Below are 21,671 nucleotides of genomic sequence, written 5' to 3'. Positions count from 1 at the left end.
TGAGATAGAATAGACCATCTATCTCATGTGATTTCAGAAATATGACTCCCCTGCCATAAAACTTTCTGTTATGAGCTATTTGAAACTTACATTTTCTGTTGTGACCTTAGTTCTTGGAGTCAAGGCAAGAGTAACATCTTCAAATAGGTTTGAAGGGGACAGTGATTAGTTACTAACATCTTAGTATGAATTAGGTTATCACATTTTCTACAGGCATCATTCTTGGACTGGTCCTGAGAGATTGGGAAAAGGAAGAGAGAATGATTAGTGAATAAATCATACCCACAGGAGGGAAAGAGTTTTCTAATTTCGGTGCCAGAATAGGTAGGAACAGTTTTTATCTTAGTTCCTGGAAATTATATAGTACCTGGCTATTCATAAAAGTGAGTTGGCACTGCTTTGTGGAGACAGTTACATCCTGGTTAGGTATCACTTGCCGTTTATGTAAGAACCTGGTCTACCTGACAGAACTTCAGGTTTTAGAAAGTGTTACCTACAATGATTGCCAGGGAAAGCATACTTTATGGAGAGAGAAAGTCAGTGCCATCAGATTGGTTCTTTAACTGCTTCTCGTGCCATAAGGAACTTGTTCGTGGTCAGCCTTTCCCATTCCTGCCATAGTGATTTTATCATATGATCTGAAGAGATGGATTTTTTATATTGTGATAAGGTAGCTTGCTTATAGGTGTTCAGAGGACATGGTAATCTCTTAATAATTAAGTCAAACTTAGTAGACAAAGTTAATAATAGTCTTGTTGCATTTCCAACTTCATTCAGTTGCCCTTCTGCTACAACTTTTAGAGTGATGAAATAGCATTTAAGCCACTGGAATTAATGAATGTCATCTTTGGAGATTAAATTTTCTTCTGATTTTTGTTTTATCTAAAATATTATTCATAGTACCAGCCATACAGGTCATTATCCTGTATTTTATTTATAAGACATTTATCTTAATTTTTTCTATTAAATACAATGCTTCTTTTTATTACAGCAAGTTGGAATTGACAGAGGTGATATACCAGATCTTTCACAGGCAAGTGTATTATTATAATATCAATTCACTGTTGCATACTACTGGGGATGAAGGGTACAAAGATGAATAATATATAGCCTCTGAAGTCAAGGAGATCATTGTAATTTTTCTTGACAGATTTTGACATTTTGGTATATTGCTGAAGATTTTTCTAACATTATAACCACAACATAACTTAATCACCTCTTACATTGGTGAAGTTAGCTATTACCGTACCATTTCATTTAGTTTATTGGAATTGTAAGCAAAGAGTGTGAGGCTTGTAATGCTTTATATATGTTTGTATTCCCTTTTATTCTCTTTCCCACCATCAAAAACAAACAAACAAAAATCAAACTTTCAAGAATTGAACTTACAGAATGGTATTTAAAAAACAATTTTTTTCGTTATGCTATCGGTACAGAATTATTTTATGCAGAATTATTTTTATCCCCCCATTTGAACCTTCTGCTTTGGTTCTTTGACTTAATAGGATCATTAGATAGAGGTAAAGGTCAAAATAAAATATTGGGTTAAGAAGCAGGCTTAAGGGCAAAGTTCCCTAAGTTTGAATCCTGTGGCTGCCTCTAGGTGGCCTGTAACTTGGCAAGTTACTCTGTACGCCTCCATTTCTTGCCTGTAAAATAGAGATATTATAGTACCTATCTCTTAAGGTAGTTCCTGGGAATTAAATGAGTTAATGTGTAAATGAGTTGAACATTAAGCCCTCAATAAATGTTAGCTATTATTATGTCATCTTTATCATCATCTTCAAAAAATTTTTAGGAAAGAACAATATCTGCGTTTTTTTATGGCTTATTATCAGTGTTTTGCTTACTGAATATTAAAGTAACCATATAAAGTATCCATTTAACACTCGTATGAATCCTCTCTTTAATAGTAAATATCTCTTTTACCTTGTTTGAATTATTCTGGGGCATCTTTTAAATACTTTCTTGTTAATGGTTCTTACTGTGTTTCTCTGTACTCATTGTTCTGGCTTATTCCTCTGATCTGAAGACTTAAGTGTGTGCAGTAGATCTATTTATGCGTTATAAGTAAGTAAAGCACACCTGTATATGTCCATCTGAGATAAATTGGCCCCATTAAGATTGACCACATTTTTCTGGTCTAAATGTGTGGAGAGTCATTGCGTGAATATAAACCAATTGGTAGCTTCAGCTTTTTCTTTATTGCCCACCCCATTTCTCATGTCAACTTCCCCTGTATTTTGTTTAAAAAAGCGTCTGCTTCAGTCCAGACCTAGAAGTTACAGGCTGTCTTCATGTGTCTGTCCTTTAATATTCGTAGTGTTGGAACTGGGTAGGTTTGGCCTTGTTCTCTTCTTCCTCCCCTCTCTCCCTATTGATAATACCTGAGTAAAGGGAAATTGCCAGACATTCTTTGAGGATTCAGAAAATTTTCAAAAGTGAACTGAAACACAGCTGTTTTTACACTTTAAGGAAAATGGTGGTAGTGCAGAAGAGTAGAAATTTGAAATTATTCTTTTTCTTTGTCATAAATTGCTCTTTTAAACATGTGAAACATCTCGTTTCCTATACTGTTTGCTATGTGGGTTTGACTTTTAAAGAATATTCAGAAGGGGTTTTGGAAATGGTTTATCTTTATCATAACCTGGTAGTTTAATTTTTTTGTAAGCCTATAGCTTAAACTCTTCAGAAAAAAAGGAACTTGAGGAAAAAGTTTAAATGACCACAGTTTTAATTTAGGATTCTGTAGTAAAGGATCCTAATTTAAATATGTAGTCTCTGAGGTCATTTGTGCCTTAGATCTTATCTTGGCTCTTGCTGTGTCTCAGATATTTGATTTTGGATAAGTTACTTAATTTCCACTGTCTCAAGTTGTTTATCTGTAAAATGAGTATACTAGTGTAGTCCATCTCGTGGATTCAATGATAACATACAAGGTTGCTAGCTCAATGTCATGTTATACCAGATTTTTAAATGTTAGTCACTGTCATCATCGTCGTCATCATCATCATCTCTGCCAATAGCTCTTGGAACGGAGCTTTGCCTACTAATTTAGCAAACATTTTATTGGGAGAAAATGTGCACGTGTTCCCACTTAAAGAAGTTGTTCCGGTTTGCTAATGCTGCTGGAATGCAAAATAACAGAAATGCATTGGCTTTTATAAAGGGGGTTTATTCAGTTGCAAATTTACAGTTCTAAGACCATAAAAGTGTCCAAACTAAGGCATCAACAAGAGGATACCTTCACTGAGGAAAGGCCGATGCCATCCAGAACACTTCTTTTAGCTGGGAAGGCATGTGGCTGGCATCTGCTGGGCCTTTGCTCTCAGATTGTATTGCTTTCAGCTTCTGATTCCAGTGACTTTCTCTTTAAGTGTCTGTGGGTTCTCACTTAGCTTCTCCAAGGCAAACTCTGGGCTTCATCGCTTAGCTTAACATCTCCAAACGACTGGTTTCAACAGCTGTCTCCAAAATATCTCAAGCTGTATTAGTCAGGGTTCTCTAGGAAAACAGAACCAACAGAAGATATCTGTAAATATGAGATTTTATAAAAGTGTCTCACGCAACAGTTGGAATGCACAAGTCCAAAATCCGTAGGGCAAGCTGTGGGCAGGTAACTCTGATGAAAGTCCTTGATGAACTCCTCAGGAGAGGCTGGCTGACTGAAGGTGAAGTGAGAGTTCTTTCTTCTCCCTTAAAAGTCTTCAGTTGATTGGATTAAATCCAGCTGATTGGTTTCTCTCATTGCAGAAGATGTTCCCTTAGTTGATAGTAGATATAATAAGCCACAGATGCAATCAAATGACTTATGATTTCATAAACCAGCCCTCTGGTTTATTAACCAGCCAGAAATGTCCTTGCAATAACAGTTAGGCCATTGTTTGCCTGACAAGACAACTGGGCACCATCACCTGGCCAGGTTGATACATGAACCTAACCATCGCAGTCCACCTCTTGTCAACTTGGCAGCTATACACATCACCATAAACAATACTTAATCTCTAAATAGAACACAATAACAGACATACGTTTTTCCAAACAATACTCAGCTGTCCTGCGTACAACTGGAAGCACACTAAAATCTTTCCATAATAGGGTGCAAATCCTTGGGTAACATTCACTCTTAAACTTGTTATCCTATAACTTAAATACTGTGAAATGAACAGTACAACTTATGTCATAGGGGATAGGATAGAGAAGAAAACAAAGATACTTGCTTTTTGTACAGATACAAACACACTCAAAACAAGGAGGAAATAATCATACCATCAAAGAAGTAAGTCTTAAAAGCTAGTATTTTTGCTTTTAAATGGTTTTCGACTATATCTGCCTGTGCCAATGTCTTGGAGAAAATACTGTATGAAGGAAGTTGTTCAGGTTATCATTGGTAGACTATTAGCTAGACATTGCCTCTTACAAATCCCTCTAATCCAGAAGCTATCTCAAATCTTCAAAAATATTTAGGTAAGTAAATGCCACTGATGGCATTTGTTTCACTTAAGGATATGCACGTTGAAAAGGTATCCTTTTGAAAGTAATTAACTTTTCATGCCTGAGAGTTTAAAAACTAGTGTTACTTTTTAAAAAAAAAAATTGAGGTAAACATTCATTTCATTGAATTTTGATAGATGTAAAGATTTGTGTAACCAACACACCATTGAAGATATAGAGCTTTCAATCACCCAGAAAGTTTCCTTACGACTAGTCACTTGCTGTCCCCTTCCATACACAGCCACTGTTCTGATTAATAGCCCAGTTTTATCAGTTCTTGATCTTAATATAAATGGAGTCATACAGTATTTACTTCTGTATCTGGCTTCTTTTGCTAATAATGTTTTGAGATTTGTTCATGTTGTTGAATGTATCCTTAATTTATTCTTCTTTATTGCTGAATAGGATTCCATTATGTAAATTTACTACTATATGTGTATCCATTTTCCTAATGACAAACTTAGGCCATTGGCAGTTTCATTTATCTTGGGTAAACAGTTGTGAGCAGAACTGGGTCATAGGGATGGTGTAAATTTAACTTTAAAAAAAGCTATCAACTGATCTACAGATACAATGCAATTCCAATCAAAATTCCAACACCTACTTTGCAGATTTTGAAAAGCTAGTTATCAAATTTATTTGGAAGGGAAAGACACCTCAAATTGCCAACAACAAACATCCTAAAAAAGAAGAATGAAGTCGGAGGACTTACTCTTCTAGTCTTTGAAGCCTACTGTAAAGCCATAGTGGTCAAAACAGCATGGTATTGGCACAAAGATAGGCATATTGACCAGTGGAATTGAATTGAGAGTTCCGAAACAGAGCCTCAGATCTACAGTCAACTGATTTTTTGATAAGGCCTCCAAATCCACAGAACTGGGACCAAACAGTCTCTTCAACAAATGGGGCTGGGAGAACTGGATATCCATATCCAAAAGAATGAAAGAGGACCCCTAACGCACACCCTATACAAAAATTAACTAAAAATAGATCAAAGACCTCAATATAAGAGACAGCACAATAAAACTCTTAGAAGATAATATAGGGAAACATCAGGACCTAGTAATCGGAGGTAGCTTCTTAGACCTTACACCCAAAGCACAAGCAACAAAAGAAAAAAAATAGGTAAATGGGAGCTCCTCAAAATCAAAAGCTTCTATGCTTCAAAAAAGATTTATAAAAAATGTGAAAGCCAGCCCAACTAAATGGGAGAAAATATTTGGAAACCATGTATCTGATGAGACTGATACCCTGCATATATAAAGAAATCCTACAACTCAACAACAGTGGTACAAATAGCCCAATTATAAAATGGGCAAAAGATATGAAAAGGTATTTTTCCAAAGAGGAAATATAAATGGCTAAAAAACACATGAAAAAATGTCCATCTTCACTAGCTGTTAGGGAGATGCAAATCAAAACTACAGTGAGATACCGTCTCACACCAATAAGAATGACTGCCATTAAACAAACAGGAAACAACAAATGCTAGAGAGGATGTGGAGAAATTGGAACTCTTTTTTTTTTAAATTGTACTATTTTAATTGTGTAGAAAAAAGCAACCAACAAAATTCTGTAACTGAAACTGGAACTCTTAATCATTGCTGGTGGGAATGTATAATGGTACAGCTGCTGTGGAAGACAGTTTAGTGGTTTTTCAGAAAACTAGATACTGAATTACCCTACGATCCGACAATTCCACTTCTCAGTATAAACCCAGAAGATTTGAAAGCAGTGTCACGAACAAACATTTGTACACCAATGTTCATAGCAGCATTGTTCACAATTGCCAAGAGATGGAAACTATCGAAGTGTCCAGCAGATGAGTGGATAAACAAAATGTGGTATATACATATGATGGAATACCATGCAACCATAAGAAGGAACAGAGTCCTGAAACATTTAGCAACATGGATAAATCTTGAAGACATAATGCTGAGTGAAATAAGTCAGACACAGAAGGAGAGATATTGTTACCACTTTTATGAACTCACTGAACAATGTGAAATCAATGTCTTATAATGTAGAATTTTGGCTTCCTAGTGATATACAGAATATAGTGAGGGGGAATGATAATCTAATATGTTCAGATATGTTAATGATGGTGCATTCCAAGGTATGGGAATGGATAGGGGTGATGATTGTTAACAGGATTTTAAGTATCAGAGCTGTATTGAAGGTGAGAAGGATTGAAAGGGGTTGTTCAAAGGCATGTATCCCACATATCAGCACTGCAAATATAGATAGATGCTTGCATGATATACTTCTAAGGTATGACACTAGTACAGAGAGTTGACAAGAAAACGGTATATGGGAAGAATCTACCTATTGCATGATAGGGACTATAATTAATAGGAATATCATACTAGTAACACACAAATACTAAGGACAAATAACTAAGGGCTGAAGAGAGCTGCAAGGTGTTTTGGGTCATGAGAATTGTTAAAATGGAGAGTGATGATGAGTGTACAAGTGATGTTAATGTGAGCTTTTGATTGATTATTGTGGACAGAATGTATGCTTTATGGAATTAGGAAACTCTTACTTTATAATTCAAGCCCTCAATCTTGAGACTTGCTCTGGTGAAACTTGAGGTTGTAAAGGGGAGGCTAAGCCCACCTATAATTATGCCCTAGGAGTCACCTACAGAGAACCTCTTTTGGTTCTCAAATGTAGACTCTCTCTCTCTAAACCTAAATTGGCAAATAAATTCATCACCATCCCCCAGACAGGAACCCCTAGATGAATAAGTCTCCCTGGCAGCAGGGGCCACGGATTCCGGGAATGAGCCTGACCCTGGCATCGAGGGGTTGAGAATGCCTTTTTGAGCAAAAGGGAGAAAAGAAAAGCAATAAAATAAGGTTTCAGTGGGTAAGAGAATTCAGATAGAGTCGAGAGGCTGTCCTGGAGGTTACTCCTATGCAAGTTTCAGCTAGATATGCCACATGACCACAGTATGATAAGCCCAAGTCAACAGTAGTCCTGAAAACCCTCAAGAATACCTGAATCCTTATCTGAGACTATAGAAGTTTCACTCACTAAGTTTATTCTTCAGAAACGTAAATCCTCCAGAGAATTCCTATGCCAGCTAAGTCCCAAAATCCAGAGGAATAGCCTCTTCAGGAACATCAACTAGATGTGTCCCCCTTTCCTATAATGTCCACCTCCCTTTTCAACATGAACAAGTTAGTGTGGTCACTGCCTGGACAACCCTGAAGATTGGGAAAGTGATTAAACTAGAAGAAGGGGTAGCAACAGACAAGATGGAATTTAACAAAGGATTATGAATACTGAATCTATATATAATTTTTTCTTAGTTGCTAGGGTATTAGGATAGCTAAAAGGAAAGGTTTGAAATGGTGAAACTGTAACCCATCGCATCCTTTGAAATTTGTTCTATAGCTGCTTGTCAAATTGTAATTTGAAAATTATCACCTTTTTGTATGTGTATTATATTTCACAATAAGGGAATAACAAACTATGGTACTGTAACTTATAACATTGTTGGAAATTTCCTATATAACTACTTGTTAAGTCATATTTTGAAAGATACTACCTTTTTGCATGTATGTTATATTTCACAATAAGGGAATAACTGAAACTGTGAAACTGTAACCCATAATATTCTTTGAAATTTGCTAACTAGTTAAACTGCACTTGGGAATTCATCACTTCTGTGTATATATGTTATATTCTACAATTTAAAAAATGATTTAAAAAAACTATCAAATCATTTTGCAAGGTGGTTGCATTCCTACCAGCAATGTATGAAAGATCCAATTGTTACATATCCTTATTTGATATTGCTAGTTAGTTTAATTTTAGCCTTTCTGTTGGATGAGAAGTTGTATCACATTGTGATTTTAATTTACATTTTCCTGTTGCTAGTTTTCAGTTTCATTTATCAATAACTACTCAAAAGTAGTGTTTGCTCACCTTCAGTTACTCAGCAAGTACTTATTAAGTACCTCCTGCATGCCCAGCAGTTATGTCTGGCTTGTAGGAGTATGATTCCACTTAAAATTCAAATTATTTAAGTACTTGCAGGCCCCTCTCAATGTTGCATTTTTACATAGTCTTTAGTTTTTATACTTTTCATTATGTTTTTTAATACCTCTTAATAGTTCATGCTTATTGAATAAAAATAAGATTTTCATTCTTTTATGGAGCTAGAACTATACCATTAATTAGTACATGAGGAACATACCTAGTTGAATTTTTTTGTTATTCTATGTTAGATGGATATCTGATTTATATTAACCAGTAACCTGATTATCATAATATTATTAATATTTTTACCATTTCAGGCCCCCAGCAGTCTTCTTGATGCTTTGGAACAACATTTAGCCTCTTTGGAAGGAAAGAAAATCAAAGATTCTACAGCTGCAAGCAGGTACGTTATTTTTGGTAGGACAAGGAGTAGTAGTGATGTTTCTGAGGGAATGGATAAATCCAGTTAAAGTTCCAAGTTATTTAACCTCTCTTTATCTTGATTTAATCATCTACAATATGGGGTTGATAATGGTACCAACCTTATAGAGTTGATGTCAGGATTCAATGGGTTAATACATATAGATTCTTGCAGTAATTCCTGACTCTCAATACATGTCAACCTGTGTTGATGATGATATTGACTACTTGGTTTATAATTGTATTCACACTGCCTTTAGGATTGTGTTCATAGTGTCAAAATTTCTCCTGAAGATAATAATCCATTGATTGGTGTGGTACTTTATAATTATATCTCTGCATTAATTTGATTAACCCCCTGATAGCCTGTGAAGTATTATGGTAATTCTGGGACTCAAACCTAAGGTTTTCTGACATCAAATTTCATCTTTTTTTCCTAATGCCAGTTCATGGGGTTAATTATTGACATAGTACACTTTAAGCTGATAAGCTTTGAACTGATTTCCAAGAATGAGACCAGTTAACGTGCCAAACTGAAAATGACAAAAATCTTCTCATATCAACCTTGTAGTGCTATTTTTATATTGGGTAATGAGCTGAGTAATTCCTTTTTTTTTTTTAAATGAAGACTTCCTTTTTTTTTTTTTTAATCTTCATTTTATTGAGATATATTCACATACCACGCAGTCATACAAAACAAATCATACTTTCGATTGTTTACAGTACCATTACATAGTTGTACATTCATCACCTAAATCAATCCCTGACACCTTCATTAGCACACACACAAAAATAACAAAAATAATAATTAGAGTGAAAAAGAGCAATTGAAGTAAAAAAGAACACTGGGTACCTTTGTCTGTTTGTTTCCTTCCCCTATTTTTCTACTCATCCATCCATAAACTAGACAAAGTGGAGTGTGGTCCTTATGGCTTTCCCAATCCCCTTGTCACCCCTCATAAGCTACATTTTTATACAACTGTCTTCGAGATTCATGGGTTCTGGGTTGTAGTTTGATAGTTTCAGGTATCCACCACCAGCTACCCCAATTCTTTAGAACCTAAAAAGGGTTGTCTAAAGTGTGCGTAAGAGTGCCCACCAGAGTGACCTCTCGGCTCCTTTTGGAATCTCTCTGCCACTGAAGCTTATCTCATTTCCTTTCACATCCCCCTTTTGGTCAAGAAGATGTTCTCCGTCCCACGATGCCGGGTCTGCATTCCTCCCCGGGAGTCATATTCCACGTTGCCAGGGAGAGTCACTCCCCTGGGTGAAGACTTCCTTTTAAAAGTAGAATGGATTCATATAAATTATAATGAGAATCTTCCTTTGGTTCTTTTCTAACCTTTTTTGTTTCAGATCCATCTCAGATTTCTTTTGTTTTGTTTTTTATGTAACGAAATTTATGTAATTTGTGAAGGAAATTATATCTTTATTAAAATTTTGTTACCAGATTAAAAATTTTTTTTATTAGAGTAGTTGTAGATTTTCAGGAAAATCATGTAAAAATACAGCAGTCCCAGATACCTTCCCTCTCAAATTTTTAACACTTTGTTTTAGTGTGGTACCTTTGTTACCATTGATGAAAGAATATTATAATTGTAGTATTAACTGTAGCCCATAGTTAACATTAGGGTATATTGGTTTTCCAGTATACCACCTTATTATCAATGCCTTCCATTACGGTGATGTGTTTGCTAGAATTCATAAAAGAACATTTTTATAATTGTACTGTTTACTATAGTCCATTGTTTTTAATAGGGTTCATTGTCTTGTACAGTCCTGTGTTTTATCTTTTAATTCTTATCCTAGTAAAATGTATGACTTAAGCTTTCCTTTTATAATCACATTCACATATATAATTCAGTGCTTTTAATTATACTTACAATGTTGTGCTACCTTTCCCACCATCCATTTCCAAAACTTTACAATCAACCCACATAGAAATTCTCTTCAAATTAAGTGTTAGCTCCCCATCCTGTACTCCCAACCCAGCCTCCAGTAATGTATATGCTAGATTCTGGCTGCGTGAGTTTGCTTATTCTGATTGTTTCATATCAGTGAGATCATACAATGTTTATCCCTTTCTGTCTGGCTTATTTCACTCAAAATGATCTCTTCAAGATTCATCCATGTTCTTGCATGAATCAGAACTTCATTCCTTTTTAATGCTGAATAATATCTCATGTTATGTCTGTGTCACATTTTGTTTATCTGTGATGGACACTTGGGTTGCTTCCATCTTTTTTGGCAATTGTTAATAATACCCCTGTGAACATCAGTGTGCAAATATCTGTTTGAATCCCTGCTTTCAGTTCTTTTGGGTATATACCTAGTAGAGGGATTGCTGGGTCCTATGGTAGTTCTACACTTAGCTTTCTGAGGAACTGCCAAACTGTCTTCCATAGCGGCTTCACCATTTTATGTTCCCACCAGCAGTGAACGAATATTCCAGTTTCTCCACATCCTCTTCAACACTTGTAATTTTCTGTAATTTTTTTTTATTAAGTTCAGTTTTATTGAAATACATTCACACACCATACAGTCATCCATGGTATACAATCCACTGTCCACAGTATCATAACATAGTTATGCGTTCATCACCACAATCTGTCTCTGAACATTTTCCTTACATCAGAAAGAACCAGAACAAGAATAAAAAATAAAAGTGAAAAAAGAACACCCAGATCATCCCCCCCATCCCACCCCATTTGTCCTTTAGCTTTTATCCCCATTTTTCTACTCATCCATACACTAGATAAAGGGGGTGTGATCCGCAAGGTCTTCACGATACTGTCACCCCTTGTAATCTACATTATTATATAATTGTCTTCAGGAGTCCAGACTGCTGGGTTGGAGTTTGGTAGTTTCAGGTATTTACTTCTAGCTATTCCAATGCATTAAAGCCTAAGAGGTGTTATCTATATAGTGCATAAGAATGTCCACCAGAGTGACCTCTCGACTCCATTTGAAATCTCTCAGCCACTGAAACTATTTCGTCTCATTTTGCATCCCCCTTTGGTCAAGAACATACTCTCAGTCCCACAATGCCGGGTCCACATTCATCCCCGGGAGTCATATTCTGCATTGCCAGGGAGATTTACACCCCTGGGAGTCGGGTCCCACGTAGGGGGGAGGGCAGCGAGTTCACCTGTTGAGATGGCTCAGTTAGAGAGAGAGAGGGCCACATCTGAGCAACAAAGAGGTACTCAGGGGGAGACTCTTAGGCACCATTACATGCAAGTTTAGGCTCTCCTTTGTGGTAATGAGCTTCATAAGGGCAAGTCCCATGATTGAGGGCTCAGCACATCAAACCGCCAGTCCCAGTGTTTGTGACAACATCAACACCAGCCCAGGTGAGGATGTCCAACACATCCGCACCTTCCCCCAGATCCTCGGGGCTGGGGAGGGGGAGGCTGTAAATATATTTTTTATTATCTGCCCAAATTACTCTGGGATGTGTCACTATATCACTCCAGCCTATGCTAACCTACCGTATCTCACTTCCTATTCAGAGTTCCATGAAATTGTGGTGTTTTAACAAATCGCCTGTAGAGTTGTACCGCTTAGAAAATTTAGATCCTGTACCAAATAGATATCTCTTCCCTTGGTCTCATAGGGAAGTTGAAGTTTTAAAACACAATCAGTTTCAACCTTTACCCTTTGGCCTGGCTTGCCCTGGTCTTAACCAGACCTGCTTCATTCATATCACTAATTGAAGTCTGGGCTCTTTTTCAGCTTTTTTTTTTTTTTTTTGGCAGTGGCTGTATGCACTAATACTGACATTCATATCTGCCGAGCTTTAGCTCTGAGTTTCAGGTGTCTCAGAGATATGCATTGTTCCAGAGACCAATCAGGTTATACGCTAGGGGATCAGCATCTCAAAGTTTAGAGATAGGCATTACAATTCAGGGATAGAGTTAACTGCTGTAAGAGCTTACAATCTAGGGACTATTACAATTATTATGTTCACGTTAGGCTATGTTCTAAGATTCAATTCTGAGTTTACACATTGTAGTTAGTCCATATTGGTGAGGCATCATCCCTCTCACCATGTTTTCTCCAATACTTTTAGTCCTATATATGTATTTTCCTACAATTTTATAGAGTTATATTCACATACCATACATTTATCCACAGTGTACAATCAGTTGTTCATGGTATCATCATAAAGTTGTACATTTATCACCACAATCAGCACTTGAACATATTGATTACAAGAAAAATTGTTTTTTTTTTTAGCAATAAGAAAAAAATGATAAAAAGAAAAATAACATGTCATACAATACAATATACTAGTAAGGACAGCAAATATGTAATTTTTTTTTTTAATAGTAGCCATTCTAGTAGGTATGAAGTGGTATCTCATTGTGGTTTTGATTTGGATTTCCCTAATGGCTAGTGATGTTGAGTATTTTTTCATGTGCTTCTTAGTCATTTGTATATCCTCTTTGGAAAAATGTGTATTTAAGTCTTTTCTCCATTTTATAATTGGGTTCTTCTCTTTTTCCATCCTTTCATTTTTAATCTGTGTATTTGGGTCTAAGGTGTGTCTCTTGTAAACAACGTATATTGAATCAGGCATTTTTATCCATTCTGCTTATCTGTTCTTCTGATTAGGGAGTTTAATCCATTAGCTTTCTGTGCTATTACTATAAAGGCAGTACTTATTTCAGCCGTTTTGTCCTTTGGTTTTTATATGTCATATCATTTCTTTTGGTCTCTTTTCCATCACTGCAACCTCCTTTCCTGCATAGTTGATCTTTGGCGATGTATCTGACTGATCCCTTTCTCCTTTCTGTTTCTATCTATTTTTAAAATATTTTCTTTGTGGTTACACAACTTTCTTCCACAAGCTACTAGTATGAAAATATATTAATTACTCTTCAATAGCATACATATCTCTGCTCCCATATTCCTCAGTTTCCCCTCTGTATATTGTATTTGTCCCACATTACCTTTTTATATTTTGCATGCTCATTATCAGGAAATGATGCCATTTCTTGTTCAATTGTATTCTGACTTTTATAAGAATTAGAGAGTAGAGTTATGATTGAAAATACGGTACTGTTGGGTTTGCATTCACTCTTTTAGTTACCTTTACTGTAGTTATCTCACCTTTTCTTTAATTTCTTCACACTGCTCCAAGCCATTCTCTCCTGTCTTTTCCTTTCAGACTGCAGAACTCTCTTTAGTAATTCTTGTCGTGTGGGTCTTTTGTTGACCAACTCTCTCAGTTTTTTTATCTGCAATTTTTTTATACTCTTCCTCATTTTTGAAGGACGTTTTGATGGAAAAAGAAACTTTGGCTATTCGTTTTTCTCTTTCATTACCTTAAATATATCATAGTACTCCCTTCTTGCCTCCTTGGTTTCTGATGAGGAATTGGCACGTGGTCTGATTGAAGATCCTTTGTATGTGATGAATCACTTTTCTCTTGCTGCTTTCAGAATTCTTTCTTCATCTTTGGCATTTAACATTCTGATTAGTATGTGTCTCGAAGTGAATGTATTAAGGTTTATTCTGTTAGAGTACTTTGCACTTCTTGGACTTGTTTATATATTTATTTCATAAGAGTTGGGATATTTTCACCCATTGTTTCCTCAAATATTCTTTCTGCTCCTTTTCCCTTCTTCTCCTTCCTGTACACCCATGACACATATATTTGCATGCTTCGTGCTATCACTCAAATCCCTGTGACTCTGCTCAATTTCTTTTTATTCTTTTCTCTATCTGTTCTTCTGACTATATGATTTTCACTGTCGTTTTCTAATTCACCAATTCTAATGTCTTTTCAAATCTGCTGTTATATACCTCTAGTGTATTTTTTTATCTTCATTTTATTGAGATATATTCACATACCACGCAGTCATACAAAACAAATCGTACTTTCGATTGTTTACAGTACCATTACATAGTTGTACATTCATCACCTAAATCAATCCCTGACACCTTCATTAGCACACACACAAAAATAACAAGAATAATAATTAGAGTGAAAAAGAGCAATTGAAGTAAAAAAGAACACTCGGTACCTTTGTCTGTTTGTTTCCTTCCCCTATTTTTCTACTCATCCATCCATAAACTAGACAAAGTGGAGTGTGGTCCTTATGGCTTTCCCAATCCCATTGTCACCCCTCATAAGCTACATTTTTATACAATTGTCTTCGAGATTCATGGGTTCTGGGTTGTAGTTTGATAGTTTCAGGTATCCACCACCAGCTACCCCAATTCTTTAGAACCTAAAAAGGGTTGTCTAAAGTGTGCGTAAGAGTGCCCACCAGAGTGACCTCTCGGCTCCTTTTGGAATCTCTCTGCCACTGAAGCTTATTTCATTTCCTTTCACATCCCCCTTTTGGTCAAGAAGATGTTCTCCGTCCCACGATGCCAGGTCTACATTCCTCCCTGGCAGTCATATTCCACGTTGCCAGGGAGATTCACTGCCCTGGGTGTCTGATCCCACGTAGGGGGGAGGGCAGTGATTTCACCTTTCAAGTTGGCTTAGCCAGAGAGAGAGGGCCACATCTGAGCAACAAAGAGGCATTCAGGAGGAGGCTCTTAGGCAGAACCATAGGGAGGCCTAGCCTCTCCTTTGCAGCAACCGTCTTCCCAAGGGTAAAACCTATGGTAGAGGGCTCAACCCATCAAACCACCAGTCCCCTATGTCTGTGGTCATGTTAGCAACCATGGAGGTGGGGTAGGCCAATACCCCTGCATTCTCCACAGGCTCCTCAAGGGGACTACATCTTTTTTTTTTTCCCTTCTTTTTCTTTTTTTTTTTAACTTTCCCTTCTTTTTTTAAATCAACTGTATGAAAAAAAGTTAAAAAGAAAACAAACATACAATAAAAGAACATTTCAAAGAGACCATAACAAGGGAGTAAGAAAAAGACAACTAACCTAAGATAACTGCTTAACTTCCAACATGTTCCTACTTTACCCCAAGAAAGTTACCTAATATAGCAACATTTCTGTGAACTTGCTCCTACTATATCCATCAGAAATTAACAGACCATAGTCATTCCTGGGCATCCCCAGAACGTTAAATAGCTTATCTGTTCTTCTTGGATTATTGTTCCCCCTTCCTTAATTGTTCTCTATTCTAGTGTATTTTTAATCTCCATTATTGTGCTTTTCATCCCCATAATTTGTTTCGTTTATACTTTCACATTATTCTTTATGCCCATACATCAGCTTTTTAATATCTTTAGCTGTATATCCATATTTTTCTCATCTCCTTGAGTTGATTTAGGAGAATTTTTTTGAACTTCTGTCATTAGTTGTTCCAAATTCTGTGTTTCCTCTGAAGTTTTAATTTGTTCCCTTGACTGAACCATATCTTCCTGTTTCTTGGTATGGTTTGTAATTTTTTGCTGTTGTCTGGGCACCTGCTTATTTAGATGTGTTAACTCTCAAGATCAGTTTTTCCCTCTTGTCTAGAATTTTGTTGTTGATTGGTGTAATATTAAGGCTCTTCTTTGACGTTTGGTCCAATTTTATCTGAACCTTTAGAGTAGCCCGTATTTAACTGTTCAGAATTTTTTGGGGTGGGGGGGGCTGTCCCGTGCTGGGGGGAGGGTGATGAATTTATTTGCAGAGTTATGCTTAGAGAAAGTCCACACCTGAGCAATCAAAGAGGCTCTCTGGAGGTAACTCTTAGGCATAATTATAGGTGGGCTTAGCCTCCCCTTTTAACTGTTCAGATTTTATCAGGTTGTCTTCATCAGTTTCTTACCCTGGATAGGTGGTACACTTTTCAAGATAGTACTTTTTGTGCAATTGTTTTACCCCCAGTAGAAAGCTTCCTTTCCTCTTTTCCTTCTCCAGGAATTCTGATCTGTTTCTACAGAATTTTCTTCCCAGCTCCTAAGATTTGTTTAAATTCTCTCTGCCTTTTCCTCACACTTTTCAGTTCTGGGACCTATCTTGTCTTACAGTAGCTCAGTCCCTCTCACCTCCCCCTTCTTTTTTTTTTTTTTTCCTGTAAGGCTTTTTGCTTCTGTATTCTTCCCCCATTTCTGGGACACAGATGGGGTCAACCCAGAAAGGTCCGTTTTGTGTTTAGATGGTCTAGTGAACAGAGACTGGATTCATTGAGTACACCGCTTGCCAATGTTCTGCCATGGTCGGTCGGTCAGTTTCTCTCTCCCTCCCTCCCTCCCTCTCTCTCTCTCTCTCTCTCTCTCTCTCTCTTTCTCTCTCTGTCTCTCACTTGGGACCCTTTTGTATGTGGTACTCCTCAGTGGCTTGTGCTATACCCTGGGCTTCTGTGGACTTGGGTTCCTGTACCTGGATATTTGTGGGGTTCTAACTCACTTTGGTGAGTATCTCTATAGTCTGTATCCACCGCAGGAGGGTCCTGGGCTGTGCTGCCTTTGCAAGACTTCCAAGCTGTGCAGGACTGAATGAGGGGGGAGGTTTCCCAGACTGACAGCCCTGGGAAGGAAATCCCCTACTTGATCTTGGAGATTACTCTACTTTTCCTTGATTTAGCATTTTTGGAGTCCTTCTCCAGTATCTACCGTGCTACAGAATTCTAAGCAAGTGGGTTTTATCCTTTTTTTAGTTGATTCTGGGGAAAGGCTTTCCCAGTTGATCTTGTTACCAGATTTTAATATTCATTTTTAATTCCACATTTGCTATGTGAATTTTTCTAGGAGATTTTTAGAAGTAAAAATGAAAATTATAAAGCCTGTTTGTTTGAGAAAGTATTGAAAATATAGCCAAGAAGTTCAAGTCCAATTTTCCTCAAATGCTTTTAGTATAAATTTGGTTGGGCTTCTTGCGTTTCTATCACAGCTGTACTACTCTTCCTTTATCCTCTGAGGTATATCTTTATAGTGGATCACTTATAGTATTGATCTTAAATAAAATTTTAATTGTTGTTGCCACTCATGTGTGTACACTAGAAATTGATGTTTGATGTGTGATAAAAGTAAAATGAATAACGGGTCACTGAGTAGATCTTAAAGTTGGAGTTCTTTACCACATGTTTGTGTTTTGCCTGAAATAGTAATATTTTAATTGAAGTTTGGAAATTTAATGTTTCAGGTTTCTCATATGGATAAGGCTCTGACATAGAGGAAAGGAAGTAGCTTGCTGTGAACCTACCAATGAGAGATGATGCTTTGTACATGTACAGTGTTTGAAAAGAAAATACCATCTTGGTAGAGGGCAACAGGTAGAAAGGAAGTGCCAGATGGACTAGTGACTAAAATAAAACCAATTTTCCTCTGAAGGAAAGGTCTTCTGGGGATGGCATCTTTGGGTTTTATTATAGGGAAACATACTTAGACAAACACACACTGTATTACTGGTACTCATGCTTTGGTTTCCATGTAGTACCACTGCTAAAACCAAGGCCGTGAATTAGCAACAGGTCTTTACTATGAGAAACTCAGTACTTCTTAGCCTTCAGAGATTTCCTGGGTATATGTGAGCTCTTTCTCAGTTGCATTGTTTCTCTCAGTTGGCATTGAAAGAAGCAGTGTTCTTCACTCTAATTGTGAACGCTTTCGAAAGTCTAACACTTGTTTAAAAAGTAGTGAATGCTTTAATTATTATTCTTGTTATTTTTATGTGTGTGCTAATGAAGGTGTCAGGGATTGATTTAAGTGATGAATGTACAACTATGTAATGGTACTGTGAATAATGAAATGTATGATTTGTTTTGTATGACTGCGTGGTGTGTGAATATATCTCAATAAAATGAAGATTTAAAAAAAAAAGTAGTGAATGTTTGTGTAAATCAGCATTGTTCTAATTGCTATAATCCTCTAGGTTAATAGGTAGAATATTTTATCTGAAGTACTGGTTTCATTCCTTGTAAATTCATAATTATAGTACCTATCCAGTGCAAGATTGCCAGACCATTTTATGACCTGTTTGTAACGTGAAGTGTTTTACAAAAAGCCAAGTTACCTCTCCATTTATCTTAGGGCAACAACACTTTCCAATGCAGTTTCTTCCCTGGCAAGCACTGGCCTTTCTCTAACCAAAGTGGATGAAAGGGAAAAGCAGGCAGCATTAGAGGAAGAACAGGCTCGTTTAAAAGCTTTAAAGGTAGGTGTATGTATTCGCTCTATTTGGAAAAGTAAGTACAAGTGTTCAGAATGTAAATGGGTTCTCTACACAGACAGTATTTAGGGTATGACTATCTTGGCAATTAAACTGAATGAAAAAATCAGAGAATACCTTTCTGCTAGCGAAGTAAAATTAGAAAATGTTTTTTCTTCAGAGGTCATATAAAGAAATCTGGTTTCTGGATTTCTTATGCTAGCTCCTTTCTCAACAGGAACAACGCCTAAAAGAACTTGCAAAGAAACCTCATACCTCTTTAACAACAGCAGCCTCTCCTGTGTCCACCTCAGCAGGGGGTATAATGACTGCAGCAGCCATCGACATATTTTCTACCCCTAGTTCTTCAAACAGGTAGGAGAGAAGTTAAAGTTACGTTTAAGTATTTGGGTTGAAAGACTTCTAATAGAAATTTTGTAGAGCTTTTCAGATTTACTTTGATTTATGATTTTGTAATCATAAATAAACACACAAGAGGTGGTGATAAATGGTGGTAATGATATAATACCTAAATATAAAGTGATCAGATTTTATATTTTGCCTATTTAGAAATTCTGTAGCAATTAAGTATTAATGCCTCATTCTCTACCCTCATCTCGGCCCCTAATGAACTATATCCTAGTTTCTGGCTCTATAAATTTGCTTATTCTAATTATTTCATGTCAGTGAAATCATAACAGTATTTGCCTTTTTGTGTCTGACTTTTCATTCAGTGTGATGTCTTCAGGGTTCATCCATGTTTTCATATATATCAGAACTTCATTTCTTTTTATGGCTGAATAATAGTCCATTGTATTTATATACCATATTTTGTTTACCCATTCATCTGTTGATGAACACTTGAGTTGCTTCCACTTTTTACTGTTTGAGTGCCTGCTTTCAGTTCTTTTGGGTATATATGAAGAAGTGGGATTGTAGGTCATATGATAATTCTGTTTTCAACTTTTTGAGGAACTGTCATCAATGTCCACGGTGTCTGAACCACTTGACAAAGCCAAGGGCAATGTATAAGGGTCCCTGTTTCTCTGCATCTTCACCAACACTTACTGTTTTCTAATTTTTTTAATTAATAACCATCCTAGTGAGTGTGAGGTAGTATCTGTTGTGGGTTTGATTTGTATTTTCCTAATGGCTAATGATGCTCAGCATCTTTTCATTATTGGCCATTTGTATCTTTTCTTTGGAGAAATGTCTGTTCAAGTCTTGCCAAGTTTTTAATTCGGTTATTTTTCTTTTTGTTGTTGAGTTGTAACAGTTCTTTATGTATAACCTTTATATGTAATGTATGGTTATTAGTCAGTGATTCAATCTTTAGCAAGATCAGAATCATCTGTAGGATTTATCATTCAAACAGATTTCAGTCTCCATCCCCAGAGTTTCTGATTCAGTAGGTTTGGAGTGGGGTCCAAGAATTTTCATTTCTAATAAACTCACAGGTGACTAGTATAGGATTTAGCACAGTGCTTGGCACATGGTAAGTGTCAAGAGAGTGCTGAGTTTTTCCCTTTGACTTTGTTGTTGTGCTGTTTATTTTATTTACTCAGCTTCAAAAGGACTTCCCTCCCACCTACTGACTCCTTTCACATTTCAGTATGTTTTACTAATTCAACTGCTACCTGTCCCGTACAATTTGCAATTGCTACCTACTCCCTGAAGTCTTAGTATATGTTTGCTAAATTTAGTTTTGAGTTTTTATTTTCACTTTTTTCATTGTCTGTTGTTGTCGGTGGTGGGTGTTATTGTTGGTGTTGTTTTTCTTGTATCCAGCCTTCTAATCCTCAATAAAATAACATTGAACCCATGTTAAGGGGCAGGTTCTTGACTGAGGGGCAAGTCTGTTTTAGGAGAGATACATGAAGAGAATGTTGAATGAGAATGAAATGGTGCTTGAATGTTTTTCCTGGCTGCCTTAGAAATAATTCTGTTATAGAAGGGATATGCAGTTGTTACATTGCTGAATCTGTTCCTTGCTGCAACTGTTTACATTATTGGTTCTTTGTCTCACTTGTCTTTTTAAAGTTTTAATTTTGAGGAGGGAGAGAACAAATGTATCCTAGTTTACCTAATAAATGATACATCCTTTCAAAATTATTTTCCTAGCACATCAAAGCTGCCAAATGATCTGCTTGATTTGCAACAGCCAACTTTTCATCCACCTATACATTCTATATCAACTGCTTCTCAGGTAGCAAGTACATGGGGAGGTAAGCATTAATGAATTCTATTTTGATGTTGTATAGTTAGCTCCTCTCCCCACTCTTGGTGTTTTCATTATTTGTAGAGTTTTGGTTACACTTGATACAGGAGAACTTGGGAAATATTAAAATGGGAGTGAAGTAATTTTGTCCCTTGAAGATATTTTCATTTATGTATAAATGGAATTTTTGAATTTATGTTCAGATTAAAGTATAAAATGAAGTTTAGTGAAGATGAAATTAAATGTAAGAGGAAGAACCAAATATGTGTTTAGGTATGAAATCATTTATTCAATGTTGTATTCCTACTCTATAATCATATAATGCATATTGGTTATTTTACTTTTGGTATAGAAAAAAACTTCACTTGAGGGGAAAAATCTGTTCTTGTATAAATATATAATAAGGTTCTAGTAAAACTCAGATTGTGTTATCAGGCTGTAAACTGAGTTCTATCAAGGAATCTCATGATAAACTTCATGTTACCTGTATTTAAAAT

The 21,671-nt window shown here is 36.4% G+C and overlaps 1 protein-coding gene across 15 annotated transcripts in view; it reads left to right on the top strand.

Moving 5' to 3' along the window:
• PICALM (phosphatidylinositol binding clathrin assembly protein) overlaps positions 1-21,671 on the top strand; it is a 147,957-nt gene that overhangs the window by 88,555 nt on the left and 37,731 nt on the right. For all 15 annotated transcript variants that reach the window (XM_037840962.1, XM_037840954.1, XM_037840953.1 and 12 more), the window contains exons 8-12: positions 992-1,033; positions 8,802-8,887; positions 18,839-18,962; positions 19,195-19,331; positions 21,078-21,181. In XM_037840962.1, the coding sequence (XP_037696890.1) occupies positions 992-1,033; positions 8,802-8,887; positions 18,839-18,962; positions 19,195-19,331; positions 21,078-21,181 (493 nt within the window). The remainder of the gene's footprint in view (positions 1-991; positions 1,034-8,801; positions 8,888-18,838; positions 18,963-19,194; positions 19,332-21,077; positions 21,182-21,671) is intronic.

This window comes from Choloepus didactylus, chromosome 6 (genome assembly GCF_015220235.1).
Source record: "Choloepus didactylus isolate mChoDid1 chromosome 6, mChoDid1.pri, whole genome shotgun sequence".
NCBI classification, from domain to species: Eukaryota; Metazoa; Chordata; class Mammalia; order Pilosa; family Megalonychidae; genus Choloepus; species Choloepus didactylus.
This window is presented reverse-complemented; position numbering and strand designations above follow the sequence as displayed.